The sequence below is a fragment of the Lipotes vexillifer genome, unplaced genomic scaffold (genome assembly GCF_000442215.2).
Source record: "Lipotes vexillifer unplaced genomic scaffold, Lipotes_vexillifer_v1.1 scaffold149, whole genome shotgun sequence".
NCBI lineage: Eukaryota > Metazoa > Chordata > Mammalia > Artiodactyla > Lipotidae > Lipotes > Lipotes vexillifer.
In genome coordinates, this window is record NW_006779962.1 from 2450333 (window position 1) to 2465690 (window position 15358).

Genomic DNA, 15358 nt, shown 5'->3' on the forward strand with positions numbered 1-15358 from the left:
ACGGGGCACGAACCCGCGTCTCCTGCATCGGCAGGCGGACTCTCAAGCACTGCGCCACCAGGGAAGCCCTCACCAGCATTTCTTTATCGCCTACTTTGTGCAAGCACAGCCCGTGTAGCAAAGATGGAGACACAGAATCTGGTGCCCTGATGAGCAGGGGAGGGGAAGAGGTGAAGTGGAAGCAGGAGATATTTGGAGACCAGAGAGGTCACAGGTCATGACATCCCCTCCCCAGATACCCTCCTCTGGGAATCACAGTTAACATCCCAGCTTAAAGGATAAGTTAGGAAAAAAGGAGAAAAAGAGGGGGGAAAGGATGGAGGTGGGAGAGAAAGGGAGGGAGGAGGGGTGAGCATTTGGACTTCCTCCCTCCTCGGGAGGTTGAATGACTAGGGTCTGAGTTTGGGCCTGGACTTTGCCATTCAGTATTAGACTCTCAGTTTTCTCATCTGTAAAATGGGGACAATAAGATAAAGGTTGTTTCCACCATGAGGGATATTTGGGAGGGTTAGATGAAATACTGCACATAGACTGCTCAGTGCCTCAATGGAATAGATCTGAGAGTCCAGAAATAAACCCATACGTCTATGGTCAACTGATTTTCAACAAGGGTGTCAAGACCATTCCATGGGGAAAGAACAGTCTTTTCCACATATGGTGTTGGGAAAAGCGTATATCCACATGTAAAAGACTGAAGTTGGATGCTTGTCTGACATCATATACAAAAATTAACTCAAAATGGATCAAAGATCTAACTATAAGAGTGAAAACTCTTAAAGTCTTAGAAGAAAACGTAGGGGTAAGCACTCGTGAGCTTGAATTTAGCAATGATTTCTTAGATATGACACCAAAAGCACAGGGGAAAAAGAGATGAATTAGACTTCACTAAAATAATAAAAAAAATTGTGCCTAAAAGGACACAATCAAGAGAATGAAAGACTACCTGTAGAATGGGGGAAATATTTGCAAATCATATATCTGATAAGGATTTAGTATCCAGAATATATAAAAAACATGTACTACTCAACAACAAAAAGACAACCCAATGAAAAAATGGGCAAAAGACTTGAATATATATTTCTCCAAAGAAGATACATAAATGGTCAATAAGCACATAATATCCAGCATCATTAGTCATTAGGGACATGAAAATCAAAATCCTAATGAGATACCACCTCACACCAACCAGGTTAGCCATTATACTAAAAAACAAAGACGGAAAATAACAAACGTTGGCAAGGACCTGGAGAAATTGGAACCCTTGTACAGAGCGGGTAGGAATGTAATATGGTGCAGCTGCCCTGGAAAACAGTTTGGCAGTTCCTTAAAAACTTAAATCTGGGCTTCCCTGGTGGCGCAGTGCTTGAGAGTCCGCCTGCCGATGCAGGAGACGCGGGTTCGTGCCCCGTTTCGGGAAGATCCCACATGCCGCGGAGCGGCTGGGCCCGTGAGCCATGGCCGCTGAGCCTGCGCGTCCGGAGCCTGTGCTCCGCAAATGGGAGAGGCCACAACAGTGAGAGGCCCGCATAACGCAAGAAAAAAAAATAAATAAAAATAAATAAAAGGGCCACTCATGCTGCTGTGGGGAGAGACCCTGTGGCATAGGGGGAAAGTATAGAAGCAAAGAATTCTAAGGGGGAGTGTGCAGTAATCTAGTGTAGTGAACGTGATGACTGGGATGAGGTCATAGTTGAGAAATGGAATGGTTGGATTTTGAACGTAGTTGGAAGGTAGACCTACAGGTGGATCAGATATGAGAGAAGATAAATATCCCAGTTTTAAGCAGCTCATGCAGATTATTTTAACATGATAGTCCTTATAACTACTGAGCCCGCGTGCCACAGCTACCGAAGCCCGTGCGCCTAGAGCCCACGCTCCGCGACAAAGAGAAGCCAACGCAATGAGAAGCCTGCACACTGCAACGAAGGGTAGCCCCGGCTCGCTGCAACTGGAGAGAAAGCCCGCGCGCAGCAACGGAGACCCAACGCAGCCAAAAATAAACAAACACATAAATAAATTTATTTAAAAAATAAATAAATAAAAAATAAAATTACCATATGACCCAGCAATTCCACTCCTAGGTATAGACCCAAGAGGAATTAAAACATATGTCCACTCAAAACCTTGTATGTAAATGTTCATAAAATATTATTCATAATAGCCCCAAAGTGGAAACAACCCAAATGCCCAGCAACCAATGAATGAACAAAATGTGGTAGTGCATACAGTGGAATATTATTCGGCCATCAAAAGGAATGGAGTACAATACAATAGCTACAATATGGAGGAAGCTCGAGAACGTTACCTCACTCGAGCTGAGTGAAGGAAGCCAGATACAGAAAGTCACACACTGCGTGATTCCATTTATATGCAATGTCTGGAATAGGCAAATGTGAGAGACATATAGCAGACTAGTGGTTGCCAGGGGCTGGGGGAAGGAGGAACGGCGAGTGGCTGCTGAGGGAGACGGGGTTTCCCATCTGGTTACACAACATCATGAATGTGCTAAACGCACAACTTAAAAATGGTTAAAAAGGCAAATTTTATGTCATATATTTTACCCCAACTTTAAAAAATTTAATGGTTAATTTCATGTTATGTGACTATCACCTCAATTTTTTTTTTAACTTTTATTTTTTTAATTTTTATTTTTTTGCGGTATGCGGGCCTCTCACTGTTGTGGCCTCTCCCGTTGCGGAGCACAGGCTCCGCGGCCATGGCTCATGGGCCTAGCCGCGGCATGTGGGATCTTCCCGGACCGGGGCTCGAACCCGTGTCCCCTTCATCGGCAGGCAGACTCTCAACCACTGCACCACCAGGGAAGCCCTCACCTCAATTCTTTTAATTAAAAAATATTTTTAAATGCCTTCACCACAAGAAAAAAATTTTAACTGTGCGTGGTGATGGATATTAACTAAACTTACAGTGGTAATCCTTTCACAGTATGTACCTACATCAAATCATCATGTTGTACAGTACACCTAAAACTAATACAATCTTCTACGTCAATTATACCTCAATTTAAAAATTTGTAAAATAATTTAGAAGCAGAGACCAAGGGGAAACGATGTGATGTACCATTATGTTTTTAGCCCATAGCTTTGTTTTTCTTTGTTTTGATTTTCCTTTAATAGACTACTATAATAAAGGGATTTGAACTTGAAAAAAAGCCTAGTGCTGTGCTGAGCACAGGATATGCACTTGGAACCCTTCTGTCTGCACTGGAGCCCCTCACTTTGTCCGTTTGAGACCAAGGCTGAACCCCAGCATAGATTTTTACCAAACTCTGAGAATGTATCTACAATCAGGCAGGGATGCTGGGAGAAGTGGTTAATCTAGCCAAACCCCATCGTTGCCCAGTTGGGGGAACTGAGGCTAAGGAGCTGCCCCAGCAGCGAGGAGACTCTGTCGGGGCCCAGCACCGCCCGGCTCGCATCCTGCGCTCGTGCTACTCCGACACGCCACCCACCCCCCACCAGCGCCAGCAGTTGGTGTGTGCTTGGGGAATTAGAAACACGTTTTCATCTATTTAAGCAAATATGCTGTGATGAAAAACAAATCAGAACTTGCAAACCAAAGATGAACAGAACCACGCATCATCTGCCATTTCCCACTTTCCCCATCACTCCGGTCCCCTCCAGGTAGGAGCTGAGCATCCTCGTGGGCCAAGTAGGCCCTGGCCAGGTCTGAGGCAGGAAAGCCTGGGTCCTGGGCTGTGGGACAGGAACAGAGCTTTGCAGCCTGGACCCCCTTACTGGGGCAGTGAGGGTGAGGGGCCGCAGCTTGGAACCTGCTTCTTTGAGCCTGCCAAGCTCTGTTCGGCCCTGCGGCTCAGGAAACCCATGCCCTGTGGGCTCCCTCAGGTCTTTGCATGCCCACTGCTCTGCCCCTCCTCTCCTACCCCGACACCCTTGGCCTAACCCCCCTGACACTAGAGAGTGGTTAGGAGCCAGGCAGAGGAAGGTTGCATCCCAGCTCCACCATTAGTGGGCCTTGGGGAGCCTTGGTCTATTCCTCCGTCCAATGGCACAATAACAGCCCCGCCCACAGGCCTACAGGGAGCGGGGTGGGGGGTGGGGTGATGAAACAAACAGGTGGAGTGGGTCATCCCCTCCCCATCACCCACATACTCTCCCCTCACGTCACACGGACCCCTACCTGCATCTCTGCAATTGCGATTCTTTCTGCTTCATCATCACTCTTCTGAATCCTCCAACCCTTCAAGGTCATAGACCAACCCAGACCAAGCCGGTGCCCTGCCTTCCCCCCCTGAACTCCCACAGCACATGCTGACTATACCCCATCTTACACACTTGGCTAATAGGCTCCTCTTCTGTTATTTTCTACTTTTTTACTTCTTTTGTTTCTCATGCTAAATTCTAGGATGGGGGGAAAAAAATCCCTTTTGGGAAACATTCATTTTGTGCCAGGCACCCAGCTGAGGGCTCTACACGCTTTGTCTCATCTCATCTGTACGACCTTCCTTTGAGATTCTGTTTAGCATCATCCCAATTTTCAGATGGGAAAACCGAGGCTCAGAGCCAGAGGGACTTATCCAAAGTCCCACAACCCAGAAGGAGTGGGATGAGCATGGGCCCCCGTTTGCCCCATCCCAAACCTCAAGTTCTCATCCACAGCTGGAGTGGCCTGCCTGTCCATCCATCCATCCACCCCCTGCCTTGTCACACGTGGGATTTAACAAGGCAGCTTGTGTTATACATGCATTAAGGGAGAAAAATGGAAATATATGAAAAATCAGGGCCAGGGAATGTAGAGAGGGAAGAGGCGGATGAGCCTGGGGAAAAGTTCTAGAACCTCTAAGTCTCTGACACTCTTTGGAAAGATGTGTCCTCCAGGCCATTTCCCTTCCCCCTGGCACTCCAGAGGCCCTGCCCCCTACCCTCCGTGGAGTGTCTGGACCCAAACTCATTCCCTTAAGAAGAGTAAGAGGCCAGGATCTCAGTCGTGTGGGCCCGGCCCTCGCAGGCAGCGCTGCTCCCATCCTGTCACTCGTCTGCTCCCCAGGAAGACTTCACCAAGCAACAAGATGTCACGCATGGAACTATTCTTGTCCCAGGCTGGGCCGTGCGTCGGGCATTTCAAGAGACTGAGTGGCTTTAACTAAAGGCTGGGGGAAGCTCAGGTTCCAAAATCACTTCCTGCTTAAGGACAGAACTGTGCAGACCTCCTGGTGTCAACTGATTGAAAATCCTACAGAACAGGGACTCAAATGGAGATAAGTAGAGGCCTTTGGTGCCTCCTCTGTCCCGACTGAAACCTAGTTATTCCTGTAAGAGTCAGCCCCAATCTCTCCTCCTCCGAGAAGCCTTCCTGGACCACACTGTCCCTCCACCCACCCATCCATTGGTTCGGTAAATGCCTTCTGAGAATTAACTGAGCCAAGAGGGAGGGATGCAAAGATGAACGAGGCAGCCCTGCCTCTGGGGAGCTCACAGTCCAAGGGGGAGGCAAACATCAGGAGTAGAATAATGAGCATGGATTGACCATTGACTCCAGGCACTGTGCTCATGACAGTTCCAAATGCGTATTCCATCAATAGTCCCATTTAAGGAAATGAGACTCAGAGAGGTTAAGCTTCATGCCAAAGGTCACACAGCAGGGGATTCCAGCCTCTACCGCTCTGCCTCTAGAGCCTGAACTCTTAACCAGTACGCCACATCTGTAAGCCCAATGACACAGATGTGACCAGATGGGGCCTTCTAATCCACCTGGGCTAGGGAGTCAAGGACGGCCTCCTGGGGGAGGTGGGTCCAACCTGAACCTCAAAAAATGAGGTAATCTAGGTAAACACGAAAGCCTCGGAAATGAAGGAAGCAAAGAAGGCGGAGGAGGCAGCACGGGCCAAGGCAAGGAGGCAGGAAACCCTGTGGTGAGCTAGAGCATATGGTGCGGGGGTGGGGGGGGGGGGGGGGGTTGCGCCCTCATCCTTCTCAAGCTCCTTAACGTTAAGTCTCAGTCTCACCCACCCGTAGTTAGTTGTGCACCACCCTTAACACCTGCTGTGTTTCTCTTGTTGTTTATTTGGATTTGCAGGAGTTATTGCACTGTCCCATCACAGCTGTACCTGGCATGAGCTCAGCCCCGGAAACGGGACAGGAGGGCTGTGACGGGGAGGGGAGGGAGGGGTGGGGAAGGGTGTCCCCAGGCTGTCCTCTGTGGGTTTGGGGACAGAACGCATAGGGGAAAGGAGACCTGAGCCAGTGGGCTGGTGAGTTCAGTGCTGCTGGATGGAAACGTTTCGTGAACATCAAGGTCTGGCAGGAGGCATGGCATCTGTGACCTTGATTCTGCACGTGGTGTTCAGTGTCATGGTGGGGAGGGGCTTGAGGCCCCCGGGACCCACCTGCCCTCTGCAGTCATCAGCCCAGCGGACCCCATGGGGTAGGGTTGGGGCCATTTGCTCTGCGTCTGGGTATACAGAGGCACAGAGAAGGCAAAGCAGGTTCTGAGGAAGACGTGTGCTCTAAGATACGCCTTCGTGACCATCTCTGGGTTTTCCTGTGCACCAAGACCCAGGCACCTCCGTGTGCTCGAGTCTCCTTAGATGAAACATTTAACGTTCAGCTATTTCACCATGGAAAAACCAAGATGCTCAAGACTGGATCAACGACACCATCAAAGCCTCACCCTAGAAGAGAACTTGCACTCTTTAAGCGCTTTCAGTTATTCTGAAAGGCACTTCCTTCTCCCAGGAAGTTGGAGAGGTGGGCAAGGCAGCCATGTCCCATTACGTGGGGAAACTGAGGCTCAGAAAATTGAAAGATTGCCCCAGATCACCCAGCCCACAAGCAGCAAATCGGGGGTGCAAGCTCCGGTCTTCAGATTCCAGGCCTGTGGCTCTTGTCGGGATAGCACACCACCTTTCTGGAACCTTCCGCCAGGTCTCCAACATTCAGGAATCTGAGCTCCCAGCTTCACCCCTCACCCCTGGGACCTCCACCCCTCCTGCTCTCTGCCTTTCTCCTTCAGCAGTGGCGACACCTCCTTACCCTGCAAAGGTCCCACGGCAACCACAGGCCTCCTGTCTGTCCATCATCCATAGTAAGTATCACCCATCACTGACAGATCACGTAGAGCAGTGTTCCTCAGAGCATTCCCCGCGTGCATCCGAATTACCTGGACTTCTCGTTAAAATGCAGCTTCTGGCTCAGCGGGTCTGGGGCGGGGCCGGGGGGGGGGTGGTCTGCATTTCTAACAAGGCGAGTCCAGGGACTACACTTTGGGCAGCAGTGTGTAGCTAGCTGTAGAATCATTTTAAACACCACCTGCCTGGTCTATGCCCCCCACCCTCTTTTCTCACCGTCTCTCTCCTGAGCCTCAAGGCACGAGGACAGGGTTTCCCCCTTCCTTTCACGGCAGCGCAGGCAGCTGGCTGGCGACCGCTCTTTCGAAGCTCTGCGGGGCTGCTCCCCTAACCCAACAGTGCCCTCCCCATCCCAAAGGGGTCCTGCTAGGGGCTGAGAAGCCCTTGCGGGCGCTGCCTCTCCCTCCTTCTCCCTGGCCCTGCAGCCTCAGAAGGCTGGTCCTCTCCAGCCAGGCCCTGGGGGTCAGGGGTGGGAGGCCGCCCGCCTTCTCCCGCAGCCCTCATTGAAATTTCACCCTTGCCCAAGAATCCTTGGTTGAGAGCTCAGCCCTATTAATTCTCATTGTGCATTTGGAGCCAATAGGTTTTTTGTTCATTTATCTTGGTCTTCCTCCCCGCTCGCCTTCCTCCCCAGGCTGGAATTTACAATTCAGTTCTCAGGTGGCCTTGCGGAAATACACAAGTCCAAGGCGGGAGAGAGGGTCTGCACACTGAAGCCTGAAAGGGGCAGTCGTTCCGTGGCCCCTCTTGCAACCTCAGGGTGCCCCAGGGCTCATGCTCCGTTTGGGTGGATGTTAGGACAGGCTCGCCGCAGGAGGGGTGCCAGGAAATCCCTGGGCTATTGTAAGGCTAAGGGGGCAGAGGGCCACCTGGGTACCACTAGGGCGCCCCCTGGTGGCGCCACCGGCCGTGGCTAGAGGAGTGAACGCTTCCTGAGCACACATCCACCACCTGCTGCCCTGAGACCAGGAATACAGGGCGTGGCATCCCCAAGGCTGGAGAGAGGCAAAGAGACAAAGGCCCAGACACAACCAAGGACATAATAGCCACAACAGTAAGCAAATAACAGCTACCACACATGGAGTACCTACTACTTGCCAGGACACCCATGGCGGGGCTGCATCTTTCCACTGGCACTGTGACTTGCCTACACCATCATCTCTGCTTCACCAAAGCTCAGAGAGGGAAGGCTGGGCCGTCGGGTGCATAAGCATGGGTCCTGGCCACGTACAAGTTCCCAGCCTGCCCTCTAGACCGAGTGACCTTGGCGGGATTTAGCCAATGCTTTCTAATCCCTACAATGGGATTAGAAGAGTCCCCACCTCAAAGCATCCTAGAGATGATTTAATGAGACATGCACAGAACCTGCTTAGGGAAGCTGCAATAAACAGTGGGGTGGGGTGGGGGGGTTTGAATCCATCCGGATGTGACCCCCTCCTCCCTGCAGAAGCCAGCCTAGGCAGCCTCCGCATCCTCGTTGGCTGCACATTTGTAATCAAGGGCAGAACCGGATGGAAGCCCATCATGAAATATTTAAGTCCATCAGACAGGTGTCAGGACACCGAGGGAGATGCTGTTCCTCCCCTGCCGCCTCCTCACCGGTCTTCCCAGGAGAGGACAGGAAGGGCATGAATGCTCCTTGCACAGCTCAAGGACCCATGCTGGGTGGCATTAGGACTGTGGCGGGGTGACCACTCCACCCCGGCAGCTGCGCTGGGTTCTCTGTGTGTGAGTGGGGGCAGGGCGGAGGCCCAGGGCCAAGGGCATCCTGAGCCAGGAGAGGGCCTCAGACTTGCATTTGATGGTCATCTCCACCCCTCAAGCCTTGACCAGAAGCTGGTCCAGTGATTTATGATTTAGGTACCCCGCCCCACGGCCCCGCCCCCAGAACATTAAGACGATTAATATTCAGAAGAAGAAATACAGTCAAGACTCTTAATACAAGAGGCAGCGGTTGACTCTGTTCAGGGAGTGTGTGGAGAAGTCCTTACGTGAGCTGGGGTGGGCAGCCAGCTTCAGGTGTGGACTCAGAGCTGGGCTCCCCCGGTGCTGGCCTTGGCCCTGACCTTCAGGGGCCAGCCCCCTTGCCTGTCCCTGAGCCAGCAAAGCCCTGGGGTCCTCAGTGCAGTGGGACTCTGCCCTGTGCTGCCTTCTCCTCCCTCCCTCCCTCTCTCCCCAGCCCAGCCACCACCCACAGTGACCATCCAAGTGGGAACCTACCTTCCCAGGCTGACCCAAGCGCCCCACGGGACTGAGGCCTCCTCAGGAGCCCAGTGGGGACACCGGCTCAGTCCAGCCATAAACCCAGAGACCTGGAGGCTCCCCGCAGGACACATGAAGGCAGCAGCCACCCGAGGATGACACTGAGCCCTTCCTGTGGCTCCTGCAGCCTGGCTGCCCTGTCCAGCCTCCTGCCCGACCCGGGGCTCTGCCCAGTGGGAAGGTGTCTCTCGGGAGGCAGATTAGCTCAGTGACTCTGGAGCCAGACACTCAAATCATAGCTTCATCACTTCCTGGGCTGTGACTTTGGACCTCAGTTTCTCCATCTGTACAATGGGAATGACAATAGCTAACACCTAGGGGCGCTTGCTCTGTGCCAGACCCTAGTCTGAGCATTTTAGGGTGCATTAGCTCACTTACTCCTTACAGCGACTTGAGTGTGTGCTATTAGTGTACACACTTTACAGATGATGGAGTAGTGGCCCAGAGATGCCACTGGTCCAGAGCTCACCCCCTGAAATTCCTACTTTGTACAACACAGAATCAACCCAGCTCAGCTGAGTGGAGGACTCCATGGAATGACTCGTATTGAGCTCTTAGCCTCCACACTCAGGGGCCTGTATAAATGATCCCCGCTGTTATTGTTGTTGCTGTTGTTAATGTTACTTGAGTACTGATGTACTCCGTGGCTCTAAGACTCCAACTTTCTCTAACTAGGGACTCAGGTGACAACGCCTGAAAGCTTGCCTTCCCCCTGACTTAACCAGTGACTGTGGTCACTGCACATAGGGGTGGAATCAGAAATGGCACCAGCCACACCACCCGCCCTGCTCTGACCCCTTCTGTCCTCCCTTACGAATGCCCTCTGCACTGCCATCAAACCTTCCCCTGCAAAGTGCCAGCTCGGTGCTTGGCATTCCCTCGCTTGCCAAATCTGCTTGCTGGATTGGATTGGGTAGAATAGGAGGTGGCACCACAAAGGGACGAACAGAGGGAGGTCAGAGTGCAATGCTGCAAATAGTACTTTGCTCGCTCGCCCAGATGCTGACTTCCTACGAGAGAGGCGGGGCTTATCTGCAGGGCTGGGGAACTGACTAGTACTGTGGTTTTCTCAAGAGGAAAGGATCTAGTGATCACCTGGCCAAGAATCTCCCCACCCCAAAGAACCACGTCACGTGACCCCAGCATCCTCAGGGTCACCTTTGCTTTGGCACGTTTCCAAGGTGGGACAGAGACCTGACCCCAAACCTACACGCAGGAAAGTCAACCTTGCATCTTGGTCCTCCCACTCTGCTCACCCACCCCCAGGGTCCGGCCCAGACCCCCACCCACTTGGCCTGAGCGAACAGAACGGCGGGGTGGGGCTGACTTACATGGGAGCAGAATCTCTCAGGGGGGTCTCCGCACGTGATGCCGGAGGGCTCCACCTTCACCTTGACATAGTCCTTCAGACGCATCGCCTTGGGCTGGCAGGCATAGAACTCCCAGGTGGGGCCTTCATCCGTGGTCACCCAGGATTTGCAGATGTCGTAGTCCCCAGAGGCCAGCGGGAGGCAGTGCAGGAAAAGAGCCAGCAGGTGCAGCATGGCGGCGCAGTCCCCAGGGGCGAGGCCCAGAGAGGGACCGGAGAGGTGGCGACTGGGTCAGGAGGGCCTCGCCACCTCAGCATGGAAAAGCCACATCTACCAGGCGATGGAGGCCGGATGTCCCAGGGACTCTGCCAGGTTGCAAACAGCGAGGAACTTGTGTTTTCCAAGAGGCCGATGTGGAAAACTCAGAGCCAGCGTTTCTCAGACTGCTGATGGGCAGATCGAGAAGTTGCCCACAACTTGGCGTCCTCCTAACCTTGGCATCACACCTCTCCCAGAGGGGAATCTGATCAAATCAGGCAGACTCTCAAATTGTGACGGTGGATGGAAATGGGATAGGGAGAAAATCCGCAGGGATCTGGCATGAGGCCGGATCAGATTGCTTTTAATTTTTGTCCTTCCAATCAACCCAGGTCTTTAAAGGGCCCTTAATGTGTGATGTGCGCTCAACACAACTGCAAAACAACCCTCCGGCCTGCGTTGTAAAGATAAAGTAAAATCAGGAGGTGTACCTGTTCGCTGCAAACACGTTCCCTCTATGGGATTGGACTTGGCATTTTGGACCAATAAAAGAGATTTCTTTTCATATGGGCTTAAAGTGACAACAATTGTGCAGCTGGACTGGAGCATGAAAAAAGCGACTGAGGTGTTAACTGGGGAGCAGCTTATTTGGCTCGGCTTTGGTGGAGACGGGCGCTAATGGGAACCAGCTGACCTTGGCTGGCAGCCATCGGCAACTTATTAGGAAGTTTCTGAGACTTCAGCTCCTAATCCATCCAGGTACCCGGGGTCTGGCTTGTCTTTCATTGTAAGAAGGGAGGAGAGAGAGCTCGTTAGCAACAACACCTGCAACAAATTAAATAGAGAAGGGGGGGGAGTAAAGATGTTTAAGAACAAAAGCTCTCTGGCAAAATGTGCAAAAAATGAGGCTGCATTATTAGCAAGGTGTCCCGAGGAAACTGGGTTATTTTTATTAATATAGGAGATGCACATTTGGAGATGGGGCACATTATTAAAAAGGTGATGCGCTTTCTCCCTATTTATGGGGGTGTTGGGGTCAGCAGAAGTGCCCCTGTTTGGGGTCAGTGACTTTCTAAAACAGCCCCAGGAGCCGAGACTGAACGGTGGCTTTATCATGCCTGACAAGTCAAAATGTCAAAACCGTAGATGAGGCTGTAATTACAGGTGCCAATGAGGCCGTGCGGACAGGTTCAGATTAAGAATGGTCCACGCGTGGGCCAACAATTACGAACTGGGTGCCAGTAAATATATCTCCAAAATTCTGAAATGGTGAATTTAATTTTTAACTGTAAGAAACTAGGGATGTTGAAGACTTGGACCGAAGTGACAATGATTTGTCATATTAGCTTTTTCCGATCAAGGCCAAAATTTTGCAATCGTCCCTTAGAGGGTATGTTTATAAACAGGTCACCATTATGATTATTGCTTTACTATTTTAAGCTACCGGTAATTATTTAAAAGCCCTAAATAGACATAACTAAGGTGAATGTTACATTGTGAAAAACACGACTCCAATAGTGCGGGGTGTTCCAGGACACTTGATATATATCACCAGGGGAATTTGGTCCCCAGTGTGGGATCTGGCCAAAAATACTAGCCGATAGAGCAAAGGTTACTGCAATGAGTCACAGCAGAAACGCGTGTGTTATTAATTCTGGTTATTATGTCTACGATTATTGCATCTAAATTCCCAAACTGCTGACTCTTCAGCCATTGTACCTAGAAGGTCCTGGAGAGTTAACTACGTTTCCATGAACCTCCATTCTCCACCCAGACACAAACGCACTCCTGCCAAAAATGACAAGCCGGAGTCGGGGGACATTGTCCAAATGGGGGCTGGCCGCTCCGCACCTCCCCAGGAGAAGTCCGCAGCCCCTGCCCCAAAGCTCCAGGCTGGGGGCATCATAAATCTGCATTAAGGCAGCCCCTGCCCCTCTCTCTGGCTGAAGGGCTCTTGATGCAGATGAATGAGCCGAGGGGGACACATTTTCACATCTCACCTCTGGCTGTTTCAAGAGAAACAGTGTTACAGAGCCTGTCCAGCCTTGAATGTGCTTCTTGCTAGAAAACTCTCAGAAAGAACCCGCCTGGAGACTATTTTTACAACCTGAGAAAATGTAGTAAAAATAAGATAGCGCGGCCGGCAAAGGTTTGGATGCCTCTGTCTGAGCTTCGCGCTGCCCAGAAAACAGTACATTCCTAACTCATTCTTCCAGCCGCGGGCTCCTAACTGTTCACTCCCAGGTAGGGCGCCCGACTGTGGGCTCGCAGGGTGCGCCCGGACGCGGGCTTCCTTCGTCTGCAGGACCAGAGTGCTGCTTCCGGCCTGGACCGCACTGGACGCAGGCGGGCGTGGGGAGGCAGTGAGGCCCGGAGGCCAGGAGGCCCGGAGGCCCGCGAGATCGAAGAGGCAACGCGCCTCGCAAGCCTATTCATTGCTTTGCAGTTCTGCAGGCTTAAATGCCATGCATTCCCTGGAAAATGGGGTGGGGGAGCCAACAACATCAAAATCTGCGGGGGGGTGTGGGGTGGGTAATAAATGTGTTTACAACTAGTCAATCAATTGGGCGTTGCTGGCATTGTAAGGGAATTGTGAGCTCAGCATGAGAATGTTACAGTCAGTTTTTGCCAAACAGAAAAAAAGGGAGGGGGAGAGATGCAAGAGTCTTCGGAACAGCGAGGAGGAAAGCACTGAGAGAGAAGCCAGTGTGGGAAATTTCAGAGTAAGAGGTTGTATCCCGGTGGATAGTTTACTCCTTGGAAAATAAATCTTCACCTGATATTATTAAGAAACTGCAGCTCCCAGAAACAAATAGAATGAATGCGCTTTATTTTCTTTTAAGAGTCCTCAGGAACCGAGGGGGGCTGAAAGCCAGGTTATTAAAACCCGAAAATTAGATTTTACCAGGATTTCTGAACTCAGATTTTTCTGTCTTATTGAATTAGCGCCTCTCGAGCTGGCTGGGCTGGAAGCAGGCTCCTCCCGGAGTTGCCGGCTGCGCCCTCGCCTCGTGGGAAACTTGCCTTGGTGGACGCGGAGCCCCTGGGGGGGTGGTCCCTGGAGAGGGGGCGCTGGGGGCTTCTCCCAGGACCCAGCCCACCCCCAAGTTTCTTCTCCTTTCCCAGCGGGGACAGTCGAGGGGGGCGATATCTGCCTTCAGGGGAGGGTGCTGGGAGCCAGGAAGGAGAGGGGAGCCCGCTCCCGGTCGCGATCACCTTCCAGTCCCACCCCATCCTCCCAACCCTAAACCCCCCTCACCCCGCGCCGGTCCAGTAGGTGCCCCGCTCAACGCGGCCGCCCGAGTGAGCATCCCATTTCCGGCGGCCCCGGTGCCCCCAGCCCCGGAATGGGAGCCTTCTTGGGCTCCCGGGCGCCCCACACGCCCTCTCAGCGCCCAGACAGCCCCGAAGAGTTGAGCGCGGGGGGTGGGGCGCGAGGAGGAGGCCTCGGCTGGGCGGCTGGGGCCGGGGGGAGGGGGGGGGTCTGGAGATGGCGGTCAGCTCCCAGCCTTGGACGCCAAGGGTTCGGAGTCCGTGCTTCGGGTGGGCTGCAAACGGCGGGCATCGCACGGGGACGTGCCTGGCAATCCCGCAGTTGCTTTTTGTCTTTCCGAAGTTGAGTGCAAGCCACGGGAGCAATTAATAATCACGCCTTTCAAAAAGGCCCGGCGGGCACCGAGGGTGCACCCACACCTGGCACCGCCTCCCTTACTTAGAAGACGCCCAGCAAAGCGCCGGGGAATTCGTTGCATCCTTTTCCCCAGCGCTGCCGCCCCCAGCCCAGGCGGACAACTTACTCCGGAGCCCGCGGACGCCGCGAGTCCACGGTCCTCTTCCCGCCTTCCCGCGGCCTCTGCTCCCATCATCTGCGTGCCACCCAGCTGGAGGTTCGACTCCACGCTGTCGCCAAGCCGGTCCAGGCACATAACCCTCCCCATGAGCCCACCCCTCCAGGGCACGGAAAGAAGTTTCTAGCCGCCGCTGGAAGACAGAGTTTCTCTGTGCAACTCACACATACCCAGTTTTCAGAGAGGGGAAGGGGATGGGAGGAATTGGGGTGGCGATTAAATTGGGGTAGGGGAATGGCGCGCGAGAAGGGTTAATTTCCTTTTCACAAACACATCCAGGCATTCTGGTAACACCCATCCCCACCACTCACTCACACAAACGATGGGAAAAGACCCTGGTGGGAAAAAGCCAGCCAGGAAGACAAGCTACTCCTTTAAGATGCTGCTACAAATGCACACTCACACACCCCTCTCCAAGCGACTCCAGTCCTCCGCTAGTAACGGCCGCCACCAAATAACTTTTGCATCCGAGCCTTTGCTGGGCCGCTTTAAGTGGCTCCTGGGCCGCGGGAAAGCCTGCATGGTCACCGAAGCCCTTTAAAAATGAAACCAGCCTGGCAGAGCTGCAGCATCTC

At 52.6% G+C, this 15358-nt stretch overlaps 1 protein-coding gene across 1 annotated transcript in view; it reads right to left on the reverse strand.

The window, feature by feature from the left end:
- The window catches only part of NTNG2 (netrin G2), a 71324-nt gene extending 60386 nt beyond the window's left edge, over positions 1-10938 (reverse strand). The window contains exon 1 of the mRNA XM_007453113.1: positions 10699-10938. Within this exon, the coding sequence (XP_007453175.1) occupies positions 10699-10911 (213 nt within the window). The 5' untranslated portion in view covers positions 10912-10938. The remainder of the gene's footprint in view (positions 1-10698) is intronic.
- Positions 10939-15358: the final 4420 nt, after the last annotated feature.